Source organism: Aulonocara stuartgranti, assembly GCF_965226115.1.
Source record: "Aulonocara stuartgranti genome assembly, chromosome: 15".
NCBI classification, from domain to species: domain Eukaryota; kingdom Metazoa; phylum Chordata; class Actinopteri; order Cichliformes; family Cichlidae; genus Aulonocara; species Aulonocara stuartgranti.
The window spans coordinates 37110354-37138288 of NC_138951.1; the positions used below are offsets into that span (position 1 = coordinate 37110354).

Here is a 27935-nt window from a genome sequence, read left to right on the forward strand (position 1 = left end):
TCTATAAGTCTTAGATATATTAAGCAAATATTGGGACATAATGGGCTTTAGAAAGCTGTGACGTTACTATTACTATCTTGTGATGTTTCATAAATGGACAGAATGAAGAAAATACATGGAAGATAATACAAAATGGAAACAAAAAATATGAGGAAAAAGTAGGAAAAAGATTCTAGTAAAGCATCAAATAAAATCTCAACAAACAAGTTAATTTTTTTTCTCAGACGGACACACCGAGCTTCCTCTTTTTTCTGCTCCAGCTCAGCTTCCAGCTGCATCTTCTTCTGCTGGCTCTCCTTTTCCCTTCGCATCCTTTTCTCCAGCAGTGCAGCCCTCTTCTGCGCCATGTTCTCCTCTGCTTTTCCATCCTCCTGTAGGAACACAAGGCAGCTGGGTTAAAGTGTGTGTGTGAGGTAATGCAAGCTGCTGTGTCAATTTATGAATATTATACGTTTAGCTGTTTATCTGTTTTTCATCAAGCAAAGTTGACCTTCTGTGGTTGTGATGAAAATCCAGAGCTGGCAGAACCGAGTGTCATTTTGATACCCAGTAAATCCTTTTTATTGTTGTTTTGTTCAATCTAATCTGATATAATGAAGAGGTGACTCTAAACCTGGATTGTGGAAAGGTCAACATGCTCTTGTAATATTAAATGAAGCATTCAAAAGGGCTTGCAGAAGCCACAGAACAGAGGAATTTCTCAGGGCCAGAAAGAGCACATTCATTTGAAGGCTTTCTAAACACTTTATTATGCAACAGACGCTTTGTTTCATGTCCCTGTGGTTAACGCTGTAATATCTGAGTTCAGACTATAAATATAAACACACGTGACGAAATGAATTTGAATTCAGCTGTTTCTAATGGTGGCACAGCAAACTTCTAATGCAACTCAACTACAAATCTGATTCCTGTAGAGGTTAATTCATGTGACCGCTCATTGCTCATCCCTCTGTATCCACCCTCGTTTTCTAGCCGACCCATCTTCAGCCCCGTGTTTCCACAGCTGCGCCTGAATTATTCACAGCAGCCCCAGTTTTGTGACCCACATTGAAGCCCAGACAGCAGTTAGCAGCAGCCGTAGAAGCTATAAAGGGGAAGATGATACTATCCTCAAACAGCATATATCCTGTGCTACTTATCATCTTCACCTAGGAACAAAAACTGTTTCCCTATGAAAACAATCATTTCTGCCCAATTACAAATATGTCTGTAGGTTTTTTCAATTTGTTTTCAACTCAGCGACACGTTTAAATGCCACTCGGGTTGTGCGTGTGTTAATTTTTGTGATTTAGCCTACCTTGAAAAAGAAACCACGGCACAGCTTCTGTTCATCATCTAGGCTTTCCGCATCCCCCTGCTGCATCTCCAGGCTTTCATCCAGAGTTGGATCCTCTAGCGGTTTCACCACTGACAGAGGAACTTCAATCAAACTGCTTTTGGCTTGGCCAGACAATTCTGACTGGAAAGGGATCTCTGTTGGCATCACCGTGAAGGTCTCTATCACAGGGTGGGCTAGAACTTCAGGGAATGTTGACTCTAAAGTAGGTTTGAGCTCTATATCTGACTTCTGAGCTTTCTGGTAATCTGTTTCCATGTCAGTGGTCTTGGATTGGTGGGGAGTTTCTGTTTCCTGGGTTTGGGAATTAGTACCTACTTCACTTTGCTCTTTTTTGTTCTGCAGTTTTGGGGAGGGGGAGCCGGCTATACCCACAAGCTCTCGCTCTGGGGAAAGGAGGGAATGTGTTTCCTTGTTTTTATCTGCAACTGGAGCAACCGTCTCCAAATTGGCGGTTGCTGGTTTCTCCCCCATGTAAACGAAGGAACTTGCCAGGGGCTGGCAGGGAGAAAATCGCCGTAGCCTTGGGATGCTATCGACAGACTGTGGCGCGGTTAGGACGCGACTGTAGGGGGCCAGCTTGAGCTCGCTGGGTCGAGGGGTGCGAGGATTACGTGAGTGGAAGGATGCAGATTTCCGTTTGATGCTGGTTGGAGAGCGATGGGTGGAACGAGGGGAGTCAGCCGGAGAAGAGGGTCCCGAGGATCGAGTGACGGCTCCGGCTCGACCGTGCTTCTGTGGCGAGGGGTTTGTATGTGGAGGAGGGATGACCCACGCCTGCTGCTGTTTTTGCTCCCTCATGGCCATGATTACTTCTTGCTGCTGAGCCAATCGCTGCATCTCAGTTTGGAGGAAGGCCAAAGAGTGGTTGAGTTTCTCAATTGAACGTGTATACTCTGTGAGATCCACTTCTGTCAGCTGAGCGTGGCTTTGTCCGCCTTCCTCACCTGCACCGGGAGATTTTTGCCAACAGGAAGCCGTGCTGCTTTGCTCTGCCCCGTCAGGTGTGTCTGCCTTGTTCCTCCCAAATTTAAAGGTAGGACTTGTACTTGCTGACTTTCCTTCTCCCTCAGTTTTTCCTCCCTCTTCTCCACTTGCTGCACCGTCACCTTTTCTCTTTACCACGTTTAGGAATGCTGAGTGGCCCATCTTTTGCCGATGCCTTGTAAAAGCTGCCTCCACTTTCTTCTTCTGCGCCTCAATAGCTTTCCGTTTCTCCTCGAGCCTCATCCGCAGCTGCACCATCTCTGTAGCCATGACCTGAGCGGGGTCATTGGGTGGAAGCTGGACAGGTGTGGGTGACGGCTGTGAAATAGGGGGCGGTGTGCTTTGTTGGCGGACCGGGCTGTGCTCAGGGGTCGGGGCCCATGAGACAGATAATGGGAGCCCAAATTCAGAGCCCTCCGGAGTGGTCTTCAGCGAGCTGCAGCTGCCCCTTCCTGAGTCTGGTGCTGATGGATTAAGCTTCTTCATCTTCTGCTCAGCAAAGCTAGTCATCTTTACTGCTGAAGGGGATTTGCTTTGACTGCTTGGGCAGGGGCTCGGCGTGTCCATGTCCAGCTCCATGTTCACAGAGCAGTCTTTCAGAGAGGAATCTTCATCCAGCATGTCCTCTGTTTGGATATGGATGCCAGTGTCCACTTCTGTGGTGTCCGTTGTGCTCAAAGGTCCTTTGGAGTCCACCTCTGACACTGGATCTAAAGCACCAACGCCGGCACCATGTTCCTGACTATGCAGAAAGAAACCATTGTTGATGCCCTCCACTGGTGGCCTGGTTGGGCTTTGGATAATCTGGAGGGCTTCCTCCGTGGACGGAGTTGTTTCTGTAACTCCTCTGTGTCCGTTGGAGTACCCTTGCTTGCTCGGCTCCATGCCAGCAAGGCTGTCTGGGCAGCCTTCCTCTTCAATGCCGACACTCTGACCATTCACTGGCTGGAAGGACAGGTTGCGCTTCATTCCACGGGGCATGTGAAGGACCTTGAAACCAGAACCATCATCCGTGCTGACAGACCTGACCATGCCACGTGTGGAGGGAACAGTGGCAGGTGCAGACTCCTCTTTATCAAAGGGGATGTCAAAGGACACACCGTAAGGCCCAGATCTTAACACAAAAGACAAAACAAAAAACAACAAGAAATTGTAATTTAATTTAGCAGATTTGGTTAACAAATGATAAAAGGTTAGACATAAAGAGGGCAATGATAACACTCACCTCTTCTCTTTTGGCCAGGTACCGAGATTGCCATCAACAAAGGACATCGAGGTTGACCTCTTGATCTCTCCTGTAAGACGCATATGATGAGTAACAATCACAACAGAATGCTTTTGTATATACTTTGTATGTATTTCCATAAATAAATATAATCACCTGAGTTTCGGGGCTGGGGCCGCAGGGGTAAACTTGAGAACGAGAGAGACAAACATGATGATGGGAACTGAGAATTTTCTGCCACCTGATTTCTTGTCATTGTAACTTGGTGCTAACATACCTGGGTCTTTCAGGGCTTGGGGGCCTTTCCATAAAACTCTTCTTAGTTGCCTTGGAGATGGGGATTACAGGGAAATTCTTCAAGAAGGATGAGGGCTCTGACGTGATAAGACAAATAAAAATGATCGCACTGTGGTTTTTCAATAGACACAATGTAATATTGCATGATCCTTATCTGATTAATTTGTGTATGATTCAGAGAAAAAACATTACCATACTTAGTTACTGCTGCTTCGCTACAAATCGTGACACTAGCATGACTATAGCTACTTTAAATTTAATTGAAATGACATTACATTTTAGGTTAGCTTCCCCTTCATCCATAGTTTACAATGATTTGTGTTTATTGGAATTGTGTATGTTGGAATGAACGTCTGGCCATATGGTTGATTATGCATCTTTGTTCGATCATGTACGCTTTAATGTCTGAATTTTATTCAAAACTGTGAAGCAATTTGTGTCTCTTTGAAAAATGCTATACAAATAAAGTTGCAGGGTTAGAATTTGACACTTGCCTGTGCCTTCGGTATCAAGCTTTCTTGGTTCCACAAATGACGGTTTGACCACCTCAAACCACCAAAACAGCTCTGCCATGAACACCAGGTAGTTATTCTGGGGAGGAAAACAAGAGCAAGATTGAAACCATTCAAAAACACGTAAATGCTACAGCACAGAGAATAAAATCCGGATGAGTCCAAAACAGCTTCATTCAACTGCATTGTCTGATTTGTCCAGCAGGTGTCTCTGTTAAGCTGAGGTATCATAAACTTGTATTGTACCCTGTGTATATATGACTAATTAGTTGATAGAATATCCTCTTTAAGAGAAACATGCCTCACAGTTCAAACAACTGTAGAGTCATTTACAGGGAAATTATATTTTCTCTGTGTTGGCTCAGGCAATGTAAATGATGCTAAAGCAAATAGTAACAGTGCTAGTCGATTAAGACATTAACCTCATTTACAAAATAGAGGTCACCTGCATCCAACCTGAATGAGACTGAGAGTCAGAGCTCAAAGGGATTTAACACTGCTGTGCCAGGTCGTGTCCACGTTTGAATTGGGTCAACATACACGAGGAGGTGAAACTGCTGGAGGAGAGTGCACTGCGCTGCAAAAAACATCAATCTTACAAAGTCCCTGACTCAGTATTTCATTCTCCCAAAGCACTGTTGTTTGTTTCCTTATAATAATGGGAAAAAAGCTTATTCTCTAGAAACATTGCCTTTCTTCTGCTCCCTCCTTTCTAAATTCTTTCAACCTGTCACTGTCTTGAAACAAAGAAATGACCAAATAACATGTCTCCAATCCAAACAGATGAGATTCATTTACAGTAATCAATTTATGCTGAATGATCAGGCCAAATTGTACAGTTTTTCTTTATTCACTCACAGACACACACAAATGCAAATGAGTGGAGTAAAGCACGACCTTGAGGAATCCCACCCTCTACCAGCTCTCAGTCCACGGTCTCCAGACAAAGACAATGGTGCGTGCTCCAGCTCTAAAGAAGCCTGACTCAAGTCATGAGCAGCATCTTTCTGTACCAGTCAAACACCAGAGCGCACGTGTCAACTGAAGCACAAAACCACACCAGGAAGGACGGAGGCAATTAACACCAGCACCCTGCTTGGCTGGAGGGGGGGGGGTGTTACTGCAGCATTTCACATGGTTTTGTTTCTAATTCACATGCGAGCGTGCAGGGCTGCAAGAAGACGAAAAGGCGTGTCTGCTGCAGAATCCTGCTCCGCTGGTGTGAGAAGCAGTGGAGCACATGGTTAACAAAGTCGTTAGAGTTGAGTAAGCAAAGAATTACTAATGAACTCCAAATCAAATAGTGCTGGTTACCTTTTAGGTGTGTTCAGCATGTGAAGCACTCCTCAGAAGAAAGAAAAAGCAGGAAAAAAAATGACTGAATGAGAAAGAGACAAAGATCTCCTGTCATCCGCCCTTCCCAGATTGGTGCCACCAGCTTACTTGTTCTCTCCTCCCATCTGTTCGCCCGACTACTACTGACACACCAGGTGTGAGTGTTTTTGCTTAATACCCCCAGCCTCAGCACTCACACACACACACACTCAGTCTGATCCCTTAAACCAACCACTGCACCACCACCACACCTATCTCCCCAGTGAATGGCATTACTGCCTCGTGGGTTGCCAGGTCTGCAGCATTGCCAAGTTCCCTGTCTGCAGATTTGAGTGTGTGCCGCTCAGAATGAAGTCAGATTGGTGATTACTAGAAGACTAGAAGATCAGAGCTGAGAGTGGTGGGGTGGGGGAAGCTAATCCACTTTGCGGGTATAGGAATAAACACCCTCCCCCTCCTCCCCTGTATGTGCCACACACATACACAACAGTGAAACATTCAAATGCATAGGAAAATATATACCAACAAAGCCCCTAGAAATGATGTTGAAGATGCGGCCTATAGCCACACAGTGAGCATTCAGAGGGAATTAATCTTAACAGTCACTGGGCCAGAGGGTTGATTAAAGGATCTACGTCCAGCAGCCAGCCAGACAGACTCACTCCAATCTGGAAAAACCATCCTTTGGTCTTTCGCCAAGTTTATCAGACAGCTGCCAGACGCTTATTGAAAGACGGTAGGAGAAAACATTTGGATTTTTAGAAGCGATTGCTCAGAGACACGTAGTATCGAACATCATATTACTTCCTGTAACCCTGCCACTCTTTACCTGACAGTGAAGAGGAAATTATACTAGACTGCAATGTGCGTTGACTACAGCCACGGCTATTATATGTAATCCTGTGTGCCACTTTAGGAGTAAAAGTGCCATCCTTCACTGCTGACAGTCAGATCATAAACAAATGACTAATTGAGAATCACGTTGAAGAGGGAGATTATGAATTATTGTAAGTGTGTTAACTGCCTCCTCAGGGCAACCGCAGCATGTTTGCGAGGAACCTCGTGGTACAAAAGGAGCTGGTGAATTTCATTTATCTTCCTTGAGTCCACAGATAGCCACTATGATGTGTGAGGAATTAATTAAACATAGAGCCAGTAAATGGGAGCGGGTTGGGTGATTTAGTGGTCTGGTGTCCATTAGCAAATAATGGCCTTAGGTAATGTATGTGATATATGGCTTTTGGGTTCCTTACAGAAAGGAAGAAAGTGTTTTGCTTCTTACTAAGGTATACTGAACAAAATGTCAAGTCAACCTGTCATCACCATACATGCAAATTTTGTGTAACTTGAGAGGAAAGAGTGCAGACTCTTAATCTTGGAGAGGGCTACGTATTTACCAGAAAGAGACCTGGTGTCTGACATGAAGATATCAGGCAGACTAGTTTGGGGGTGTGTGGGCAATAAATGTTCCCACTGTAACGCTTCATGCTCTTTTCCAATTTTCTGCATCTGATTTCTTAGGAAGACTGATAACATCTATTAAATGATCTTCTCCACACCAGCTAGAGTTGATCATTTAAGCTAAACTGTGGCATCTTCCAGGTTCTCTCTTTACTGCAATCCTATATTCTGATGCACTTTATTGTCACGTGTTATATCTTATGAATTATGACTATTTTAATGTCAATCAATTGAGGAGTGTGTTTTTAACTGTGTTTGGAAACCACCAGCTCTAATCTCCGCTAACCACATCTGGCAGCAGCATTATCATAGGGACACTTTCACAGAGGCAAAGTGTGAGTCTATTGTGTGTGTTACTGTAACACGTGTGCCCAATCTTGTCATCACTTTCTCAAAGATAGTGTCCCATTTACTCTGTTTCCTCGCTCCTTCTCCTTCCTAATTGTTTCAAACTGTGTTATCACACCTTCTTGTCGCTTCTCTCCAGTTTCCACTTTTTTCCACATCAACACCTCGTGCGCCTCCCCTCTAAGCGGAGGCTCATTCTCTGTAATATGGTCTCCATCAGCGTGCCGAGCAACAACATACGACCACCGAGGGTGTGACTCCCTGCAATCTGGGTCAAGGTTACTGAATCTAACTAGTTCTGTGTGCATTCGTGTCTGCCGCACTGCTTCTCTCAGGCAATTACTGTGCCTGCTGAGGCTGCTCTACCCCTCCTGAAATCAGTGTCAGCAAAATGCTGCTAATGGCTGGTTCACAAAGCTTGGTGATTATTTTTTTGACACCATGTTGAAAAGAACGCATGTGCTTTGGGCGGAAATTGATATGTCTCTTTTTGCTCTCTTTTTTTTTTTTGAAATTTTGTGCAAAATAAAGCATGTAAAGGGCACTTTCCTCTAAATATGAATACATTTCATTACTTTTGGCATATAATGATACTTTCAATACTTTCTACCTTCATCATTTTGCTGGATTTCAGCTTCAAAACTGCTTTTTTCAGCGTGTTTCCTTTAGATATTAGACATATTTTAGTCAGTTTGGACAGTCCCCTGAGGTTTGTCCTTTCAGTGACCTGTATTGTGTGTGTGCTCAGAGCTCTCCTACATCTGAGGACATGCTGAGGTGACAGTCAGGGAAAGTCAAACTTATCCAGACACATCAACTTATTTTTCCCCTGCCCGTGCAGCTCTCGGGCAAAACACACTGAGACCGACACACTAAAAACAAACTCATGAGCATGAGAGAGGGAACGTTAGATCAAACCACTGAGCAAACACAAGTGCACTGTGGTTGTGGCAACCACTGGCTATAATGGCAATTTGATGATAAATTAGTAGGTATGCAACAGAAATATATATATATATATGTATATGCAGTATGCACACCAGCTGACCAAGTAAACATACTGAAATGTTGTGGATTCAAAGACAGAGTGGAACATTAGTGAGAGGGTAAAATAAGCTCTTTCCTGTGTGTCTCGAGTGACCTATATATGTTTTTATGGTAACGGCAGAAAAGCAGGGCTGAGCTTAATGTAAAATGCGGACTGTCTCCATGGCACTCCAGCTGCAATACACATTCATACACCAAGAAACCACACACACACAGAGAAACAACAGTGTTATAGACGAGAGAGGACTGAAGGATTTATAAATCAGAAAGGTCTCTGTCAAGAGAAACTAATACTGTCTGAGAAAGGTCAGCAAACATGAGGAGAAACATCATTAGTAAAATTCCTTAAAAGCAGTGGCAACTTTTTAAATGAAATAAACGAGCAAAAGAAAAAGGATGGTTGGAGAAGAAGAAAGAGTAACTAGAGAAGGAAATTAGGAAATGAAGATGAAAAGAAAACAAACAATGGAAAGCAAGTTACAGGGCAGAAAAATGAACGCATGCATAGACTGTTTGGAGGAAAAGGCTGAGTGGAGCTCTCCAAGCTTGTGGCTGGTGAAGACGGATAGTTTGGACTGAAAGTTTCTTTTCCACAGCGTGACTCACCACACTGGCCTACACTGCTGCACACTTCTCTTGTTTCATTTAGCCTGAATCTAACACCACATGGGGTTCTAATCTGTGTCGGTACAACACTTATGAATAATTTTAAAGTGTTTTGAAAAAAAGTCATCAAGTCTGACTGGAACTGACATCGCAAACTAGTGTTTTAAATAGAGCAGGGGGCACTGCGGACAGGGTTTGGATTTTCTGCTAACAGACATTTTTTACTGGGTACCATTCTAACGTTTTAGCAGCTAAAATTCTATTTTTACAACACTGTAATGACTGAGAGTGAAGAATCTGTTTACAGTGAGAACCATGAGACCGCCAAGCAACCAGTAAACCAACAAACCAAAATCAGCATCACAATGCAAGCCTCAGATCACACCACAAACGCAAATGCAGTGCCTAAAAATGTATTCTTACAATCTTATATATTAACTTAAGCAAGTATTTCATTAGACAGTAGTACCTTGACGGTGGAGGAGGCGTAGAGCATGTCTTCCAGGCTGAAGTGACAGCAGCTGTTCAGGTTGTCTTTGCAGAAGTCTTGTATTAGCTGCAGGTTGTACAGTCGATCAGCCAGACTCATATTCTCCTTCAGGCAAACATCTGGGAGGGCAGAGAGATCCATCAGGTGTCACTGTGACGGAGTACGAATTTGATGATTGAAGTCGGTCTGGTTATAATGCAGACATCAGTGTTTTCCTTTTTACTGTGCTGACAGTAATATTTAAGATCTGTGATGGAGCGCGTTCAGAACAATGCTGTGTCTCTTTTTTAGGAACTGCTGAGGCATTTAAAGCGTAAAGTTTTGAGAACGTCTGCCTGACCAATCAAAACACTCCACAGTAGGCATCAACTGGTGGTTGGACGTAAGGTAATTACATCACATTGCTGATGAAGTGTGTGTAATAGCTGACCAAACACACACAAACACCCCCCCACACTACATACATCCACAGTCATTTATCCAAGCTGAAACAATCACAGGAACAAAAGATCAATCAGGAAACACTGTTCATTTAAACATGGTAAACAGCGTTCCCTGATTGATTTTTGTTCCCCTCATTGTTGTCTGTGCGTTTGCATATTTGTCCTGATATTAACTCGGCTCTTTGGCAACACAATGTGATTATCTTGAGTCTATTTTGATGTTTGATCTATTGAATAAACCATTAGCTCTTTCCCTCATAAAGACAACATTTGACGACCTCCCCCTGTACTCTCAATTATGAATTTTGACACCTCAATATGTACCAATAAGATGCATTTTGGGTTTAGTTGTTTGGTCAAATAAGCAATTAACTGCTGGTAGATACATTACTGTCATGTTGTACTTTATTATCAAGCCTCCTTTAACTGCAAATTCCACTGACCCACCCACGCTCCTCATGCTTGTTTCTTACCATCCAGTGGCAGCAGCTGAGGACAGTAAAAGTGCAGCAGTGCACCCAGGGCTGAGCCATCTGTGCTGTCTTTTAGCAGGTTGTCCACTGGGGGGATCCAAGGAACTGGCTGGGTCGAGGCCTGCTCCTTCCTGTAGCGAGCCTGCAGAATGTAAAGTACTATAAACCCAGGCCCTTGAGCAAAATTACCAAGCCTACACCTACAGCAGGTATTAAGCCAAATTCCTCCTGCTGTTTCTTACCGTTTCACTAATGACAGCAGCAAAATTAGGGAAGTATAATGGAGCTTTAAAGCAGCAACAAGCGCTGCAAGGCCTCATTGAATTCACTCATGTATTAAAGTAAGTGAACGGCTCTGGAGCCTTGTTGGAACTGAAAGGGAAAAAGAACTGGCACGAGAATGAAGAGAGCTGCATGACTGAAGTAAGTATCACTGATTATTATTCCAGATGTCATGACGTGACCTTAATTATTTTCTCCTTGTATTACAATGAGCTCTTGTTTATGTGGACCATCTTCATCTTCGTACGGATTGAGGAAGGAAAAACAATGAAATATTGCCATTTCCTTATCAATTTGATATGTATAGTAACTGTGGGAGCTTCTAGATTTCTAAAAGCCAATAATAATCAGTGATTTCCCAAGATTTTATAGTTCAAGCTTCCAGTTAGCAATACAAGGAAGCACGTTAGAGACACAAATAATGGCTATATTGACTTTTGTAAACTCAGGCTCATATACAGAACATGGTTAATGATGGACACTCAGATATTAACTGTCATTTACAGCCTACTTTGTCTGCTTTAAATTAAGAAAAGCAATAATCACATGCATACAGCACTTGTAAATCAAAACAGGAGAAGAGAGAAAATATCTGGTTTATATCACAGTGACTGAGTGATTCACACATGACAAAACGATGGCGATCGGACAGAAAGAGCAATGAAAGACAGTCACTCTGGACACAGATGAAAGAGCAGCGCACTGATTAGTTCACTTACAGGCACAAGCTTCATGTACCACTTGGTTGGAGACTGCAGATGCACAGCAAAGGGAAAAGACAAAAAACAGCAACAAAGAAATACCTGTTAGTCAGATTAGTTAGTAATGGGATTAGTATTACAAGCAAAGACATGACAAACCTGCACTTTTTTCAAAGTGTACAAAAAGACTGTATACAGCAGGCTGTTACTGATTACACATATATTACGGTTGCTTTGGGTTACAGAGTTACCGTGTACTTTCCTCACATCAGCTTGGAGGCTCATTCTTTAAAGATACATGGAAACACTACACCACGACTATTTTCCACCAGCTGACAGTTGATGTGTTAAACCTCAAATGGAACTTTAGACTTAAGCATCAAATTCCCCTAAAAAAAGATCACATTGCATCCTGAAACATTTAACTGAAATTTTAATTGCTCACTTTTACCTCACGTTACCTCAGTGGAAAAAAATGTATTACTGTAACCAAACTGTCAGCTATCCAGTGTCACTGTAAGCTGATTCCAAAAAGGAGAGGATTGCCTCAGTTAACAGCTAATTCCCACGCTACGGAGAAGCATCAAAGACCTAAAATGTAAGTGCCACTCAAGAGGTCTGCGAGCCCTCGACTTCAAAGGCACGCAGTGACTCGTGAGAAGATACAGCTGCTTTGTTCTGAAACCCTCAAAAGTAAATATTAATGTCAGCCAGAGGAAAAATAAATATTAAAGACAGCAAAGAGGATGAAAGGATCAATAGTAGCTTTCGAAGATTCTTCTGATTTTATTGGTGCCACAGCTCTCTGAATGATAATTTGATTTGGCTTCTAACCTTCGATAATTCTACTTCCCCCTAAGCTCACTGAACCGGAACGATTCTCGACCTCAATAAAAGTATCATAAACCCTGCAGTCACATCACCTCTCCAGGCTGAGTGACATCAACAAAAACAACAACAGCAACAAAAAGCTGTACCCAATCCATGACCTCACAGAGTCAGTGCAGGCCAGCAGGCCAACTTCAACATTTGGCTGTCAGTTGGGGAACACAGCAAACACAGAGATCAGGATTTGATCACTTCTCAGGCTCTCATCAACATTCTGTCTCTTTTGGAAAAATTTACTCACAAATCACAAATGTTTGAACTTTTATTTTCTCATTTTAACCCGAGTGTAAGGTTGTGTTTATGAAGAACAAACACAATGACATTTTGCAGCAAGGTAACCAAAACTACTCCAAACCCTGCTGTCCCAGTTTGAGAACAAGACACAGGAAATGGATGCTGTCTGTATCTAATGATGATTTAACCTCCTAGGACCTGGCGTCCACATATGTGGACATCACAATTTGGGTTATTTAGACCAAAATACTCAATTTTGCTCTACAAGGGCCTGATATCCACTTACGAGGACATTATACTGCTACTGTTCTATCGAAATTTTAAACGAATATCGTCATATGGCTCTGATTTTTCATAAAAACAAAAATAAGGTAAAAAAAAATCTGGTAATTCTTTGTTTTTACATTCATTGGGCCCCAATCAGCTCAAATATCAAAGAGAAATTAAAAATGCATAACATTAAATAGTTCGGATCTTAGGCGGTTAAGGCTGGTTAGAGAGTAAAATCTCCACCAATCAAACCCCTGGGGAGAGGTACAGTAATGCCCTCTTTTATCATCTTACAGCAAAGCACACACATGCAAGCACCCTTTATTTCTGTATTTAAACACACACACACCCCACCCAAATTCACCCCAGTCATTCCCCTACTCTCTCTCTCTGTGTTACTAGCAAAGTTCATCCTCTCATACAGAGGATGATGTCCGGTTGAGCTGCAGCTCAGCTTTGGCAACTTTAAAGGATTAGTCCTTCCTTCTCTGTCCGGACGTGCCTTTGCAGCTCCCTCCTCTTATTCTCCACCCACCATCACCTCTGAACATAATGCAGTAGGTTGAAATAAAAACACCGTTGCCCTGGTGAGCGTCAGTCTGTGTCTCTCTATGCCTGACTGAGACAGAGGCTGTGTGCGTGACTCACACTGCAGTAATACTGCAAAGACTAAAGGGGGGGAAGTATTTGGAGGTGGGGAGTGATGGAGAGAATAGATGAATGTGCTAGACATAGACACCCAAAAAAATAGTAGCTATAAATTTTGCATGTAATTGTATTTTTTTCCCTTTTGCTCTTCTGGGTGTTTGTAACTCTTACTTAAAAATAAAAAATAATAAAGAAGTAAACAAACAAACACAAAAAACCCAAACACTTTTTTAGGCTGAAGGCTGCAAGTGAGAAATACATAGTGCTAAAATGCTCTAACTTTGTGAGTCTTTGACAATCAAAGACACATGTTTGTATAGATAAAAGAAAAAGAGGATGAAGAGAGCTTCATACATGGCTTCATCTGCATTTCATGAAATACTAAGAGGCAGAAAGAAATGGCTGGAATGACAAAGTGAGCTTAAACCTATTCCATCAAGTCTCCTGCTGGCTCAAATTTCACATCTACTACAATGCAGTTCAGTTCAATTCAATTAGTTTTATTTATAAACTGAATCACAACAACACCAAGACATTTTATATTGTAAGGTGAAGACCGTACAATAATAGAGAGAAAACCCAAACAACCAAATCACTTGGTGACAGTGAGAATGAAAAACTGCCCTTTAACAGGAAGAAACCTCGGGCAGAACCAGGCTCAGAGAGGAGCAGCCATCTGCTCTTACTGGTTGGGCCTGATGTGGGGAAGACAGGACATAAGACATGCTATGGAAGAGAGCCAAAGATTAACAATAACTAACAATTAAACACAGAGATGTGTATAACTTTATAGAGAGTGAAAAACAGGAGGGGAAGAAGAACCACAGCCTATTGTGGCATAACTAACAGATGATTCAGGGCCACCTGATCCAGCCCTAAATATATGCTTGTTGTAAGCATAATCCTAAAAGAATCAAAGGTGTCTGACTCCAGAATCCAAACTGGGAGGGCCTTCCTCCCATTCTAATTTTAAATACCCTAGGAACAACAAGTAAGCCAGCACTCTGACAGCAAGTGACTTTGGGCACTATGAGAGATTATGGGAGAAATATGCTCTCTGATACAAGTCCATCAGTGCGCTTGCTGCAGTTTCCAGTATTTATCTTTCTCATATCCATATAATAAGTGAAACTTTAACCATAGAAAAACTCTTTTTAAGAAGTTAAATGCAAACATAATGACTGATAAATGTGGACTTCAATTCATCCAAAGGTGTAAAACGGCAGCATCCAATGACTGTGACTTTCTGCGGTGGTTGGACAATGTCATAAGCAGCCATAAGCAAACACAAACACACAACAATCCGCCAAAGCCACCCAGAGGTGACAAATGATGTTACCAAAAAGCCAGCTCTCCAGCTCGGGGGCCAAACATGTGATGACACTCACATTGACAGAGCAAGTTAAAGCTCTTCCGCTTTAAAAAGGGCTTTTCTTATATAATAAGCATGACAAAAATCCGATGATGAAATGATGATGTGATGGCACTTTTTCCTTCAACTTCACCAATTAAAGTGTGTGTCATCCTGTGTGTTTGTGGGGGGCTAGCTGAGGCATGCAGTGCTGTGTCTGCATACTGACTGGTCAGATCAGGATCAAACACTGTGGAAGTTTTCCCGAGCCCTGGGACTGGGACAGAAAATGCACACACACACTAAAACACATTGGACAGGGTTACAATTTTTACCCTTAGGTGAACTTTCTCACTCTCTAAACATCTCTAGGAAAAAGCATCACTGACAGTGTTAGTGCATGGAGTTTTTGCCTGATTTAACTCGGGTAGAAAGGCAGTTTGAAAAACCTGGAAGGCCAGAGGAGCAAGGGTCAAGAAAGGTTATTGGGTGGGATGATAGAGAGAGTCTGGAGAGGGAGGAATGGAGTAACTAAAAAGAAAGAAAAGAACAAACTGCTGATAAATGTCAGCTGAAGTTTATTAATTTTTTTATGGTTATTAAGGATGAGTTAACTTTCAGGGGTCAGCGGTACCCTCCGCATCATTAAAAAACTCACAGCAGGGTGACTTCATAGTAAAAAAAGTAAAAATAATGAATGATCTGGAGTCGAGAAACAGGCGCACAGCATGAAGGATAAGGATAAAGGTGAATACACAGATGACATCATGCATCTCCTCCTCCTCTCCCCCCTCCTCTGTTATCATTCTGCTTTGTCAGGTTGACAGAAAGTGGCTGCCATACTAACTTTGCCCCTTGCTGCTGCACCATAATACTAAATGTAGCTTGACTGTTAGCACACAATGAAGTCATAACAACAGTAAATCCACACGCACAGATGTTTCATCTGAAAAATATATCAGGATTTTATTGCTATTGTTATATGAGTTTCCACAATAATAAAGTCATAAATGACAAAGATGTGATTCCGGAAGTCGGGAGCATTTGCTGCGCCCCCTGCTATTACTGGAGCCCAACTTATTCCTCCTTCTCAAATAACCTCTGTGACAAAGAAAGCAAGGCAAAAGGGACAAATATAAGATTTAGGGCAGACTGGAATGTAGGCCATTTCTTTTTGTGCATACTTGATTCGTACAGATGCTTCATAGGAAAACCCCCGGTTGCTTTAAATCTGATAACACTGTGGCGGTTAACTGAATTAGCCCGAAATGCTAGTAATGCTTGATAAAACAATAGATAAGCAACATCATTACCACAAACTCTTACATCCATATTAACACTATTATATATAATGGACAGACAGTCCTTATGAAGACCCACATAATTTGTGTATCATTTAAAATACAAAGATAAAGGTGACAAAATTAATATTACCTATTGACATATTATATCATAACGTAACATGGCATGCCATCAACTATATGACACCAGTATAAATAAAACTTCAGATATTTGTTTATCTCTGGCTCTCTTGTCCTGTCACCCTCCCCTCACCACCCCTCCCTGAGCCTGATTCTGTTGGAGGGTTCTTCCTGTTAAAAGGGAGTTTTTCCTTCCCACTGTCGCCAAAGTGCTTGCTCATAGGCGGTTGTCTGATTATTGGGGTTTTCTCTCTACTACTCATTACTTGAAGTGACTGTTCTTGTGATTTGGAGCTATACACATAAAATTTAATTGAATTAATGAAATAATTTACATTTCCATATATATATTTAATAGTATTGATGACTAAACAGCACACAAGGTGATGCATATCAGTGGCAAAATGCAGTCAATAAAGCCTATTCTGTCTCACATTATTTGTTAAATGGTACATCACATATGTTATTTACTCCCAGTACTAAGTAGTCCTGTTGTAGGTATACTGTATCTGTGAACATATGGACTGGTATAGACCTGCTTAAGAGATTTATGAGGTATTTGAATTTAAAGAAGGACTTTATGAGATTTCAGTTAATTCATTTCCACCCATGAGAGGCATTACTCAGTGAATCACTAAATTATTTACTGCAAATGCAGTGTCAAACTACAGAATCCAGCATGGATTACTTAAATACAATAAACAGACACACACACAGGCCACACCAGCCTGTCTCATTGCATTCTAAATTACTGCTGATAGTAGAGTCGGTTATATAACTGGTTTGGACTGTGGGCTGGACCATGAACTTGGGTCACCCCTGATTACCTCATTAGACTGCAGAGGGCTGATGTTCTGGTTAAGACAAAGATGAAGTGATTGAAGCATGCAGAGTTGTCAGAGCAGATAAACTCATTATGGTGTTGAAGAAGTAACCTGGTCTTATCTCTTCCTCTCTCTGTGTGATTTAATTAAGACAGATTGAGCGTAATCTAAAGCTCAGACATCTGTGAGTCAGATTTTCTTTGATGGCATCAGGATTTTAACAGCTTAACTTCTGTCCAGGAAGCTGTTCACAGACATAAAGTGACATAGAGGTCTGGGACAAATATCTGTCAGTCAAAAGGCGAATGTGGCAATAATTCTATTAAGCAGAGCCAAGAGTTTTACTTTGCTTCTGTTTACTGTCCAACAAACATTTGTGTTTTTATGCCTAGTTTGTGAAGGACTAAAGATGAGAAATTGAAGGGGAAAAAAATCACCTACCCGAGGACTCCCAGCAGGCTCGGTGCCCTGCGTTTCCTTCTTCCTTTGCTCCTGCACCACAATCTCTTTCAGGTATTCATTTACCTGAAAGAGAGAGCACAAACAAGTTTAAAATGACCCGAGCCACAAAAGCATCAAGAAGCAAATGATAAGGAGTAGTGTATGACTCAAATTGCTCTCTTAGAAAGTGTAATAGCCAAATTAGTTTTGTTATTTTAAGTTAGTCTCATAGTTTATTTTCAAATTGGTAACCTTAATACTGAAATTTTAGTTTCCACATTATTGTCCTGCCAGTAATTAAAGTAACATATATAAAATATTCAAAAACAGTGACACCATGGTCATCTTTTTATTTCTTATTAAGAGCTGATTCAAAGGAAAAAGCAGTCCTGGTCCATTTTTGTGACTTTGTTCTGATTTCTACCAATGACTGTAGAAAACAGTCATTTCTACAGTCATTGATTTCTACAGTAAACCACAACACCAGTCTGTGGATTATACACATTTTACATTAAATTTACTTTATTAACAATGCATTTAAGTGGAGCTGAATTGATTTTATTTAAATCTAGCATCTAGCATGAGTTAAAAATGAGAAATCAGTAAAACACAAGTGGAACCCAACAGAGAGCCATATGTCAGATCAGTGGGACACCAAGACCACACCTCCTGTTTGCTGTTGTGAGTGTGTGCATGTGCGTGTATAGCTGAAAGCTGACAGCAGCTCCTTGTCTCTATTAGAGGAATGCAAACAGACTGTTGTAGATTCTGTAGTACTGTATGGAGGAGCAGCCATATGTGTCTGCAGATGATGACCACAACCACTTACACGCTTAGAAAGTCTGATTTGCTGTGATAGTATAAGTAACACTTTTGTAGGGCATGTTTCATAGGTCATATATAGCCTGATGTAACATGGTTTAAGCCTATATATTAAATGTGAGTTTGCGGATATAAGAATGTTTTGTGCCTGAACCAACACACAGACTGAACACTGACTTATCTCCTGCAGATGTGACTGTAAAAAAATGTGTTTATTGTGACACAATAGAGCTAAATTTAGTGAATTTTCTATAGGTATCAGGATAATAAACAATAACAGGATAATAACAAATAACAAACACATTTTGCTTTTCCAACATCAGCTCTACAAATTCTGTTTATTTCTTCATTTCTATTTGTCTTTTTTGAGTTAATACATTATATGTAGTACACAGTATGACAATGTCTAAGGCAGAAGAAAAAAAAAAGGGGGGGGGGGATAGAGTACAAATAGACATGCATAATGTATCGCTAACTGCCTCACCTGTAAGGAAGAACAAACATACAACACCTGGAACACAAAAATTAGAAAATTCAAAAGTACATAAATCAGAAATCTTCTTGTGGGGTGTGTTTGTCTTTGTCATAAGCTACAACAACCCCTCCCAGGAGAACTGGGCCAGCCGCAGCCTCCAAGAGTACTGAAGACTCGAGGCCACACATCTCAGCAATATCTGCCTGCCCATCCTAGCAGGAGAAGTGGGAGGCCATAAATAGAATACCCACGGCCAAGGGGTGGGAGTCTCAAAGGACCAGAGACGATGGGCAGCTCACCCCGCTAGAGGCTGCCCTAGAGGCTGTGAGCTAAGATCAGGGTCCCAGGGCTCCAGGGGCCACACCAGAACATCCAGCCACGCGCCCCAGAACCAACAAGTACCCCCAGCGGGGGGTAGCAGCGCCCAGCGAGGAGCGGTGGGTAGGTGAAGTCTTAGGGTTCACCTGCAGACTGAGTCACAACAGTGTGCAGGTATTTTTTTCTCATTTGTAGTGAATCTACCTGTATGCATCATATGGCAGAACCTCAGGGCATGAAGGCAACATGGTGTATCTAGATCAGATTTCATGGTATTTAGGTCAGTGTTTTCGCTGGACTTCACTGTGCAATGTGAATTTCAGAGGTCAAGCTTCATGAAACCGACGTTGGTGAAACGCCCCTGTGTGAGACTTTTGAAAGAGCTCCTTAAAAAGACATTGAACACAATGAAAGGGGACACTTATGAAATGGCAAAATCTCAAAGGGCATTACTTTTGATCAGTCCTTGATGTTACAAAATATTATTTGCTCTTTAGAAAAAAGATTTTTATAGAGGTTCGCCTGTGAGGAGGACAAATTGACCTGTGCTGCACAGCTGAGAGATGACTGATGAGAAACGTTGTTTTGATGTCAGAATGACCTATGCTTCTGCAGGTTTGGATTTCTTGTGACAAAACAAAATGTTTAATCATACGTCGACTCATGGGATGGCTTACAGAAAGCAATACAACAACACCTGTAATCTTAAGACACTAGTCTTGTGGCCCAAACACTTTTTTTGCCAGGTACAAAATACCAGGCACAAACACAGTCATTTCTATCTCTCTATAACATGTCTTAAGAAAACATTGTGTACCATAACTGACCTTGTTGATCCAGGTGGTCACTGCATCCTCAGTGTCATAAGGTGTTTCCACCTCAGGGTAGCAGGATGGATATTGGCAAATGCAGGCCATCACCTTCTCCACGCTCACAGCCTCCACTGTGTATGCCATCATCAGAGTGTCAATCATTGCCAGATGGGCGCTCTGAAAGGGAAAACAGTAACACGATTAAAGGCTGAAAATTAAAATCTCCCAGCTAGCTCACTGTAGTAAAAGAAAAGCAGTCCATCTTGTTTCTTTGCCATAAAATAACAAAACAGTCCTTGTATTATTTGATCATATGCTTTAAGTAGCGAGCAAAGGGAATGAAAAAGCCGTCATTAGTTTCTTCAGTACTGTACAACTGAAACTTTTTCTGAGGTTAAATTTTCCCATGTGGCTGTTGCCCTGGAAACAAATGTGTCCAAGACCCAGTTTGCTCACAGTGGCTGCTGGGCTGTGATGGGCCTGAAGAAAACTTCTTCCTGACAACACTACTGGCATCCGTTCTCTGTTGATTGGCTCATGGTTATTGCTGAAAGCAGGGTGTGTGCTTTTAATTAGATAAAGCCATGTTTGGTGACAGCTTGTGTTATCAGACTGTTATCTTGTGAAGAAAAAACCCACCATACTCTGTACTCTATCGCTTGGCTGCATTTTGGCATATCTACTTTTTCGCTTATTCGGCTCCGTTTTATAACAAAAACAAATATGAATTATAAAAGAAACAATGACTATAACAAGGTGTTAAGTAGCAGCCTGTTCTATTTGGAAACATGCAAATATACACAATAATGTAACGTGCAATGTTAATGTTAAGAGTGGGTTTCAAGTAGTTCTCTTATACATCATCTTGACATCATCTCATCTGCTGACTCTTAGCATTTCCGCTCAGCCACCTCCAGCTCAGCCTCCCCTCTTTTTCTTAGTGGTACTGTCTCCAAGCATCATAGCAGGGCTCACTACCTTCTTGTAAACTTTCCCTTTCACTCTTGTTGCTATCCTTCTGTCACAAATCACCCCTGACACTTGTCTCCATCCACTTCAGCCTGTCTGCACTCTTTTCTTTTCCTCTCAGGGCACCATCCTTTGCTCTCAGCGGTTGACCCCAGGTATTTAAACTCCTCTACCTTCACTACCCCTGCTCCTTACAGCTTCCTTGTTACACTGGCTCCTTCTCATCACAAACAAATAGGGGCTATGTAACCTGATGTAATCCCACTCCCAACTTGAATCCATTTGTCACTGCTACTGCACACCTCACCACTGCCTTACTGTCCTCATACAGTATCATAATTCCTATCTTCCTAATTCCTATCATATGCTTTCTCTAGATCCACAAAGACGCAGTGCCACTCCTTCAGATCTGCTCACTATCCTTTTCCATCAACACTCTCAAAGCAACCCTCACATCTACCGCTGCTCACTGATCGGTAGTTCACTTCTTAATCTAGCTTCAACAAATTTTTCCCACAGCTTCATGTTATGGCTCATTGACTTTATCCCTCTGTTGTTACCAAACATCAACTAGTTCTTGAAAACATGTACCAGTACACTTCTTCTTTATCCCTCAGCCATCCTCTCACTTCCCAAGATTTTGTTAAGCAAAAAAATCTGCTGCCCGCACATCTGCATACCTCCACGGGTATGTCATCTGGACCAACTGTGTTTCCACTCTTCATCCTCTTCACAGCTGCTCTCACTTCCTCCTTACTAATCCTCTGGACTTCCCGAGTCACCAACTTTCCCCAATCCATCCTCCTCTCTCTCATTTTCTTCATTCACAAGCTCCTCAAAATACTTCCTCCATCTTCTAAACACACGCTCTATATTCATTAGCAGACTTCCATCTCTTAACCCCCCTCACCTGCTGCACATCCTTTCAAGCCTGAGCTCTCTGCATAGCCAGACTGCACAACAGAAAGTATTTACAATAATTTGAGACTATACTTGAGAACTACAATAGCTAAAGCCTTTGCTTACTACAATGTTTTGTTTTTATGATGTTAGCAAACATCTGCATCAATGACCAGTCTGTTTTCTTTCATCATGACTAAAAAATATTAATTTGATTGGTTCTTCTATATTTTTATGTCCACTTTTCTAGTTTCTTTTTGAACCAGAAGCCAGAAAAAATGCATAATTTGTAGTAGAGCAGGGCGATATGACCAAAAATATTTATCACGACATTTGAAAATTTGCGATAACGATATAACTGACAAAACACTTTACAACTCCACAACTTTGTTAGTGCTGTTTTTTATGTGCATTAAAGTTATGTAAAAATTTAACAGTGCAAATGCAAATTCCTCGCTGACAGTTTAACCAAAAGGCATTTCCAGTGGAAATTGGCCGACATATCCTCAGCATAACTTAAAAAGAGGTTATACATACACAATACGGTAATATTATGTTGACGCACAGTACGTATCACTCCGCGAGGCTCCTGCCTACGATAGCCGTAATGCTCCGACAATCCATCAAGCGGTGCGGGTTCGTAGCTTAGCAAAGTCGTACTAAAACATTTGACAGATTTTCGAGCGCCGTGTACCACATAAAATTGTTTCGAGGTCAGTAAACGTTTTTCAAAAAACACGGTAATAACGACGGCCCGCTAGCATGCTCTACCAAAAATAGTGCTTTGTTGTGTATCTGACGGACGAAAGCTAAACCAGTTCAACACCATTGAAGTTGCCGCATTTTTACAAACCAATTCTGGTTCATCTGTTTCATTCAACGATCCGCTTTCGCCCTTCTCATTCTCCGTCGCCGCCATGCTTTTTCCGTCATGTGCGTATGAAAACAAAGGCACTGCGCATGCGCGTTTTACCCATATTCTATCGTGATATTTCCTTTTCTTATCGTTGCCCAGCATTATACCGGTATTACCGTGAAAGGTATGATATGGCCCAGCCCTAATTTGTATGATGACATTACTTCTCAAGGACAAAGCAAGGGAATCCTATTCTCTCACGTTTGCAAACTGAGCATATTTTATTGTATCTTTGCATGCACAGAAATGATATGATCTATGATCTTCTATGATTTTCTACTTTGCAAATGACATTTTTTCTTCAGTTCCTGCCTTTAAATCACTCAGTTAGTGAGTGATACCACGTGTGTCCTCCACACACAAAAGGAATCAAACTGCTTTCCATGAGCTAACCAAGTTAATCAGGCTGAAACTTTGAATGTCCTTGTGAAGATTCACAATTATGCAGTCGACCAAAGTTAGACAAAAAGAGCCAACGTTACGAAAGGTATTTCTGGAGAAAGATATTCGTGAGCCATTTATAAGGTGAAAGAGGGCAGAGTAGTAAGAGTCCACATTTACTTATTTACGTGGAGTAAAAAGGCTGACTCGGTCAACAAAGGTTGGTAACTTGTACTAGAAATGACCTGCTAAGACAGCCAGAACCCCCACACAGTCCAAATGTAAGTGACGATAAATATGACACAAATGTATTATTTGTATCTCTGAAATGAATTTTCTATCTGCCGTCTCATTATTCCAATGCCTAATTTCCACTATCTGGCAACCAGGCGGCAAAGCAAACCCATTTAATAATACACTGCCGAGATGCTTCCAGTTGGCCTTCATTTAGCCTGTCCAAACAGTGTCCCAAAGACATACAAACAACAGAAAGTGTGCGCACACATATCCATAATCTGCCCTTTATTTCCACAACAAAATGAACAACTCCAGGCAACATCAATTTTAAAGGCCAAGGGAGCAGCGTAAATCCTCTGAGGGCTCCTTTTCTCTCTCACATCTCCTCCCCCTCTGCCGAGTAATGTGAGAATATCGATTTGGATTGGCTGCGGTCTGACGAGATAAAATGACAACAGTGAGAGTAAGTGTTGTTTACTCGACCGCAGACCTGAAGCCTCTAATTGGACTGAATGAAAACATACTACTGTGTGGGTGAAAGAGGTTAGCGTAGGACTGCGCGTTCATTCGGCTGTTAGTGGAACTGGAATCAAGCATACTTTAGAAAATGACACCTTCTGTCTGCGCTTAAATGTGAAAAAATGCAGTTTTGATTATTTGTGTAAACATTCGTGACATGAGAACTGAAGATGGCGACTTTTGTGTTGTGTTGCCGTGGAGATGGTTGACCCAATACTGAGACTGTAAAGGACGATGCTGAAGTAGGAGAATGGCTTACGTGAGCTCAGATGAGTCAGTAAGCATTCAGTTATTTTCACCTAAATCCTTAAACAACGTGTTTGAAGTATTATTAATAAAAAGCTTAAAATAAAAAGCTTTAGTACTGTGAATTGCATGAAATCAAGTGGGAAACTGTCAAGAGTTAGGAAGAGAAACAAAAGCACACTGTCAGAGCAACATTTCACAGTATTTGTGCTACACTAAACTTCCCCACTTTGAAAGGATTAGATTATTAGCTTCTGTGTTTCCATGTTCCAAAAAAAAAACAAAAAAAACAAATGTAACTGTCTTGTTATATTTGAATAAAGCTGAAAATGCCTCTTTAAAGGTCCAAGCTTTCATCGAGCTAAATGCATGCTTGGGGTGTTCCACTTCTTCGGGAGAGTCGCTGCTCCGTGTAACGGTCAAACAAATGGACTGTGAAGGATCAGCTGACCATGTGTGAATGTCAAATGAAATTTAGGAGACGAGAGAAAGCCTTTGGTGACTGGATGGATGCAAAGGAAAGAGTAAAGAAAGAGGAGAAGAGGCAGATAGGTTGCTGCCAGAGGAAAGGGTCAGCTTTCCTCATTGACTGCAGACCTCCCTGTTGTTTAAAGTAAGGCTTGTTTCCTCTGTTTTATCCCGTGATGTCATGTTTCCTAACCTTTTGGTTTGTGGAGCACATATGCTTCCCCTCAACGATGCTCTACCTCATATTCATGCATCTGCACATATTAAACCTTGCAGCAGCTCTGGCTAGAAGTAGCTCCACTGGGGTATTCAGAGATCAAATGCCCTGCTGGAGGGTATCTAAATGGCTGAAAGAGGGGGAAATGTCACTTATTCATGCCCTTTGATGGAGACTTTTTACAGTTTTTCTCGATTGCTTAAACACTATAACCAGGCCTCTAAACTAAAATTTCAAAACCGTAACGCTATTGTTCAAAAAGCTCACCCATTTCCCTGAACTATAAACACTATTCCCTGCTTTGACACATGACTCAAATTTGGTGAACTGTTACTGCAAAACTCTACACACAAATCCCTACATTTTACAGTGCTTACACCATGTAGTCATTTAGAAAGCACTAGCATGCAATAATGTTAACTTAAGTCAGCATAGCTTGAGCTCAATTAGCACACAATTAACCAGGTGGAAACACTAGGAGTCAAAATTTAGCACACACCAATCAGAACCTGCGATGGATAGATAAAAGAGCCAAAGTCAGCTCATTCAGGTTTGAAACAATGGATCCAAAGAGATGCAAAGGAAGAGGACGTGGTGGAGAAAGAGGACGTGGTGAAGGAGGAGGACGTGGTGAAGGAGGAGGACGTGGTGGAGGAAGAGGACATGGTTAAAGAGGAGGGTGTGGTGAAAGAGGAGGACGTGGTGGAAGAGGAGGAGGAGGTGGTCTAGGACAACAGGAAGGTGGTGGAGGAGGAGGGAGAGGTGGAGGAGGAGGAGGACGTGGTGAAGGAGGTGGAGGTGGAGAACGACGGCGACAAGGAAGGGGAAGAGCAAGGGCAAGAAGACAGTCAGTCTCGGATGAAATTCGAGCCACTTTAGTTGACCATGTCCTTGTCCATGGGATGACTATGAGGGAGGCTGGGCAACGAGTACAACCAAATTTGAGTCGCTTCACTGTTGCCTCCATCATCAGAACCTTCAGGGAGGAAAACAGGTAGGTGTACTTGCAGTAAGACTGCTTTGTACAGTAACGTTTAAGTTACTGAACTTATGTGTCTTGAGTTTCAGTATGTTTCCATTATTTGCCTGTAAAATGAATGTGTGACAGTTACAGTAATGAGTGCTTCTATTTTTGTAGGACACAGAGACGACCACCTGGTGGAGGCAGGTTAAGGCTTTTGTCGGAGGAGCAAGAGAGGGAACTTGTAAACATGGTAATTGCAAATAATGTAATCCGCCTGCAAGAGATTCAAAGGAGAGTGATTGAGGATGATCATCTTTTTCGAGGCATAAATGCCATCAGCCTCTCCACAATTGACCGCATCCTCCGAAAGAATCAATTCCGGATGAAACAGGCATACCGAGTCCCTTTCGAACGAAACTCTGACAGAGTGAAAAACCAACGTGTGGAATATGTTCAGGTATGAGTTTTGATACTGTATAAAGTATTGTGTACCATCACAGCATGGCAGTTTATGCTGCCATTTCAGCACTCTTGAACTGTGGTTCAGGGTACCGATTGACTCTACTGTGTTATGTGTTTTGCAGAGAATCTTTGAGATTGAAGGACGGCCTGTTCCCCATGAAATAATCTTTGTGGATGAGGCAGGTTTTAACCTGACCAAAAGAAGGAAAAGGGGGAGGAACATAATTGGCCATCGGGCTATTGTAAATGTCCCTGGTCAGCGTGGGGGGAATGTCACTATGTGCGCAGCCATCAGCCAACGAGGGGTACTCCACCGCCATGCCGTACTAGGACCCTATAACACTATGCTTCTTGCTTTTCTTGATGGTTTAAGACAACATATGTTCCAGCTGGACTACAGGGAACCAGCACAGCCAGAGCAGCCTCACTACGTTGTTGTGTGGGATAACGTCAGCTTCCATCGCGCTGCTCTGGTTCGTGACTGGTTTACCCAAGGTTTTCTAATATCTTTCTGCCTGCATACTCTCCCTTTCTAAACCCGATAGAGGAGTTATTTTCGGCATGGCGGTGGAAAGTGTATGACCGAGAACCTTATGTCCGTGTTCACCTCCTTCAGGCCATGGAAGAGGCCTGCCTAGACATATCAGTAGATGCATGACAGGGGTGGATCAGGCATGCAAGAGGATTTTACCCCCGCTGCCTGGCTGGGGCCAATATAGCCTGTGATGTGGATGAGATTCTCTGGCCTGACCCAGACCAAAGACAAGATGCTGAGGTGGGATAATGTTTCTGGTGTGTGTTGTACTGTATAGTACATGAATGACAATGTGCCACTGTACATACATTGGTTGCGTCTTTTGTGTTTATCATGTGACAAGGGTTTTGAAGGGGAGAACCATAAGCAACCTATTTGTTTTGGAACTATTGTTTTGAATTAATTGTACCAGTGTGCAAAACTCTGTTGTAGTGTATGTGTTTTTGAGGGCTTGTGTTTGATGTCTGAGGGCAAAGTTTGGTTTTTCAGCAGGAGTGAATAGTTTTGGGTGTAGAGCTTCATTTTGACCTGGAAATAGGATGTTTGGGAAATTGAGTGAGATGTTATGGATTTGTGTTTACTGTTGTGAGGATATGAGGCGTAGTTTCAAGAAATGTGTTTTAGCAATCGAGAAAAACTGTAATCATAAGGCTGCTTCTCTGTCCCTTAATTCGATTCATCCCCAAGATATCACTTTTATCTCATGGCGATTACAAAAACTGTACAAATAGTTAAATGCTAAGTCATTCTGATTTAATGAATAAACAGGTTACAGACACAAGCACACATACACACACACTATTTTGCTTTCTCATCTAAGCTGATTGTGTCTATAAATCTTGTTTAGATTTCTCAGGAGGTGAGAAGATGCTGCTTCACGGTCAATATCCTGTTTTTATTGTGCTGCTGTATTGCTGGCTTTCTGTATTTCCTCCCGGGCAAACACAAAGAAGGCAAACACGGCTCATCCTTAATATGGCTTCATGGTTGAAAAAAAAAAAGAAGAAGGGGGGGAAAATAGCAAAGATGGAAATCCACCACAGAAGCCTGATTTAACACAGCACAAAAGAATTG

General features: G+C 42.0%; 2 protein-coding genes across 5 annotated transcripts in view; one reads left to right on the top strand and one right to left on the bottom strand.

The window, feature by feature from the left end:
• Nucleotides 1-27935, bottom strand: part of camsap2a (calmodulin regulated spectrin-associated protein family, member 2a) — a 45491-nt gene that overhangs the window by 5770 nt on the left and 11786 nt on the right. For 2 of the 4 annotated variants that reach the window (XM_082505981.1, XM_082505980.1), the window contains exons 3-13: nt 20063-20224; nt 17621-17704; nt 11562-11594; nt 10561-10702; nt 9624-9763; nt 4340-4436; nt 3826-3922; nt 3705-3736; nt 3549-3618; nt 1298-3437; nt 235-371 (exon numbers count right to left, since the gene is read on the bottom strand). In XM_082505981.1, coding sequence (XP_082362107.1) covers nt 235-371; nt 1298-3437; nt 3549-3618; nt 3705-3736; nt 3826-3922; nt 4340-4436; nt 9624-9763; nt 10561-10702; nt 11562-11594; nt 17621-17704; nt 20063-20224 — 3134 coding nt within the window. The remainder of the gene's footprint in view (nt 1-234; nt 372-1297; nt 3438-3548; nt 3619-3704; nt 3737-3825; nt 3923-4339; nt 4437-9623; nt 9764-10560; nt 10703-11561; nt 11595-17620; nt 17705-20062; nt 20225-27935) is intronic. The other 2 variants (XM_082505983.1, XM_082505982.1) reach the window with 1 other exon arrangement.
• Nucleotides 25595-27492, top strand: LOC309689510 (uncharacterized protein). Its single transcript, XM_082505984.1, has 4 exons — nt 25595-25894; nt 26039-26321; nt 26449-26631; nt 26872-27492. The coding sequence occupies exons 1-4, from the start codon at nt 25803-25805 to the stop codon at nt 26962-26964; spliced, it is 651 nt and encodes a 216-aa protein (XP_082362110.1). The 5' UTR covers nt 25595-25802; the 3' UTR covers nt 26965-27492.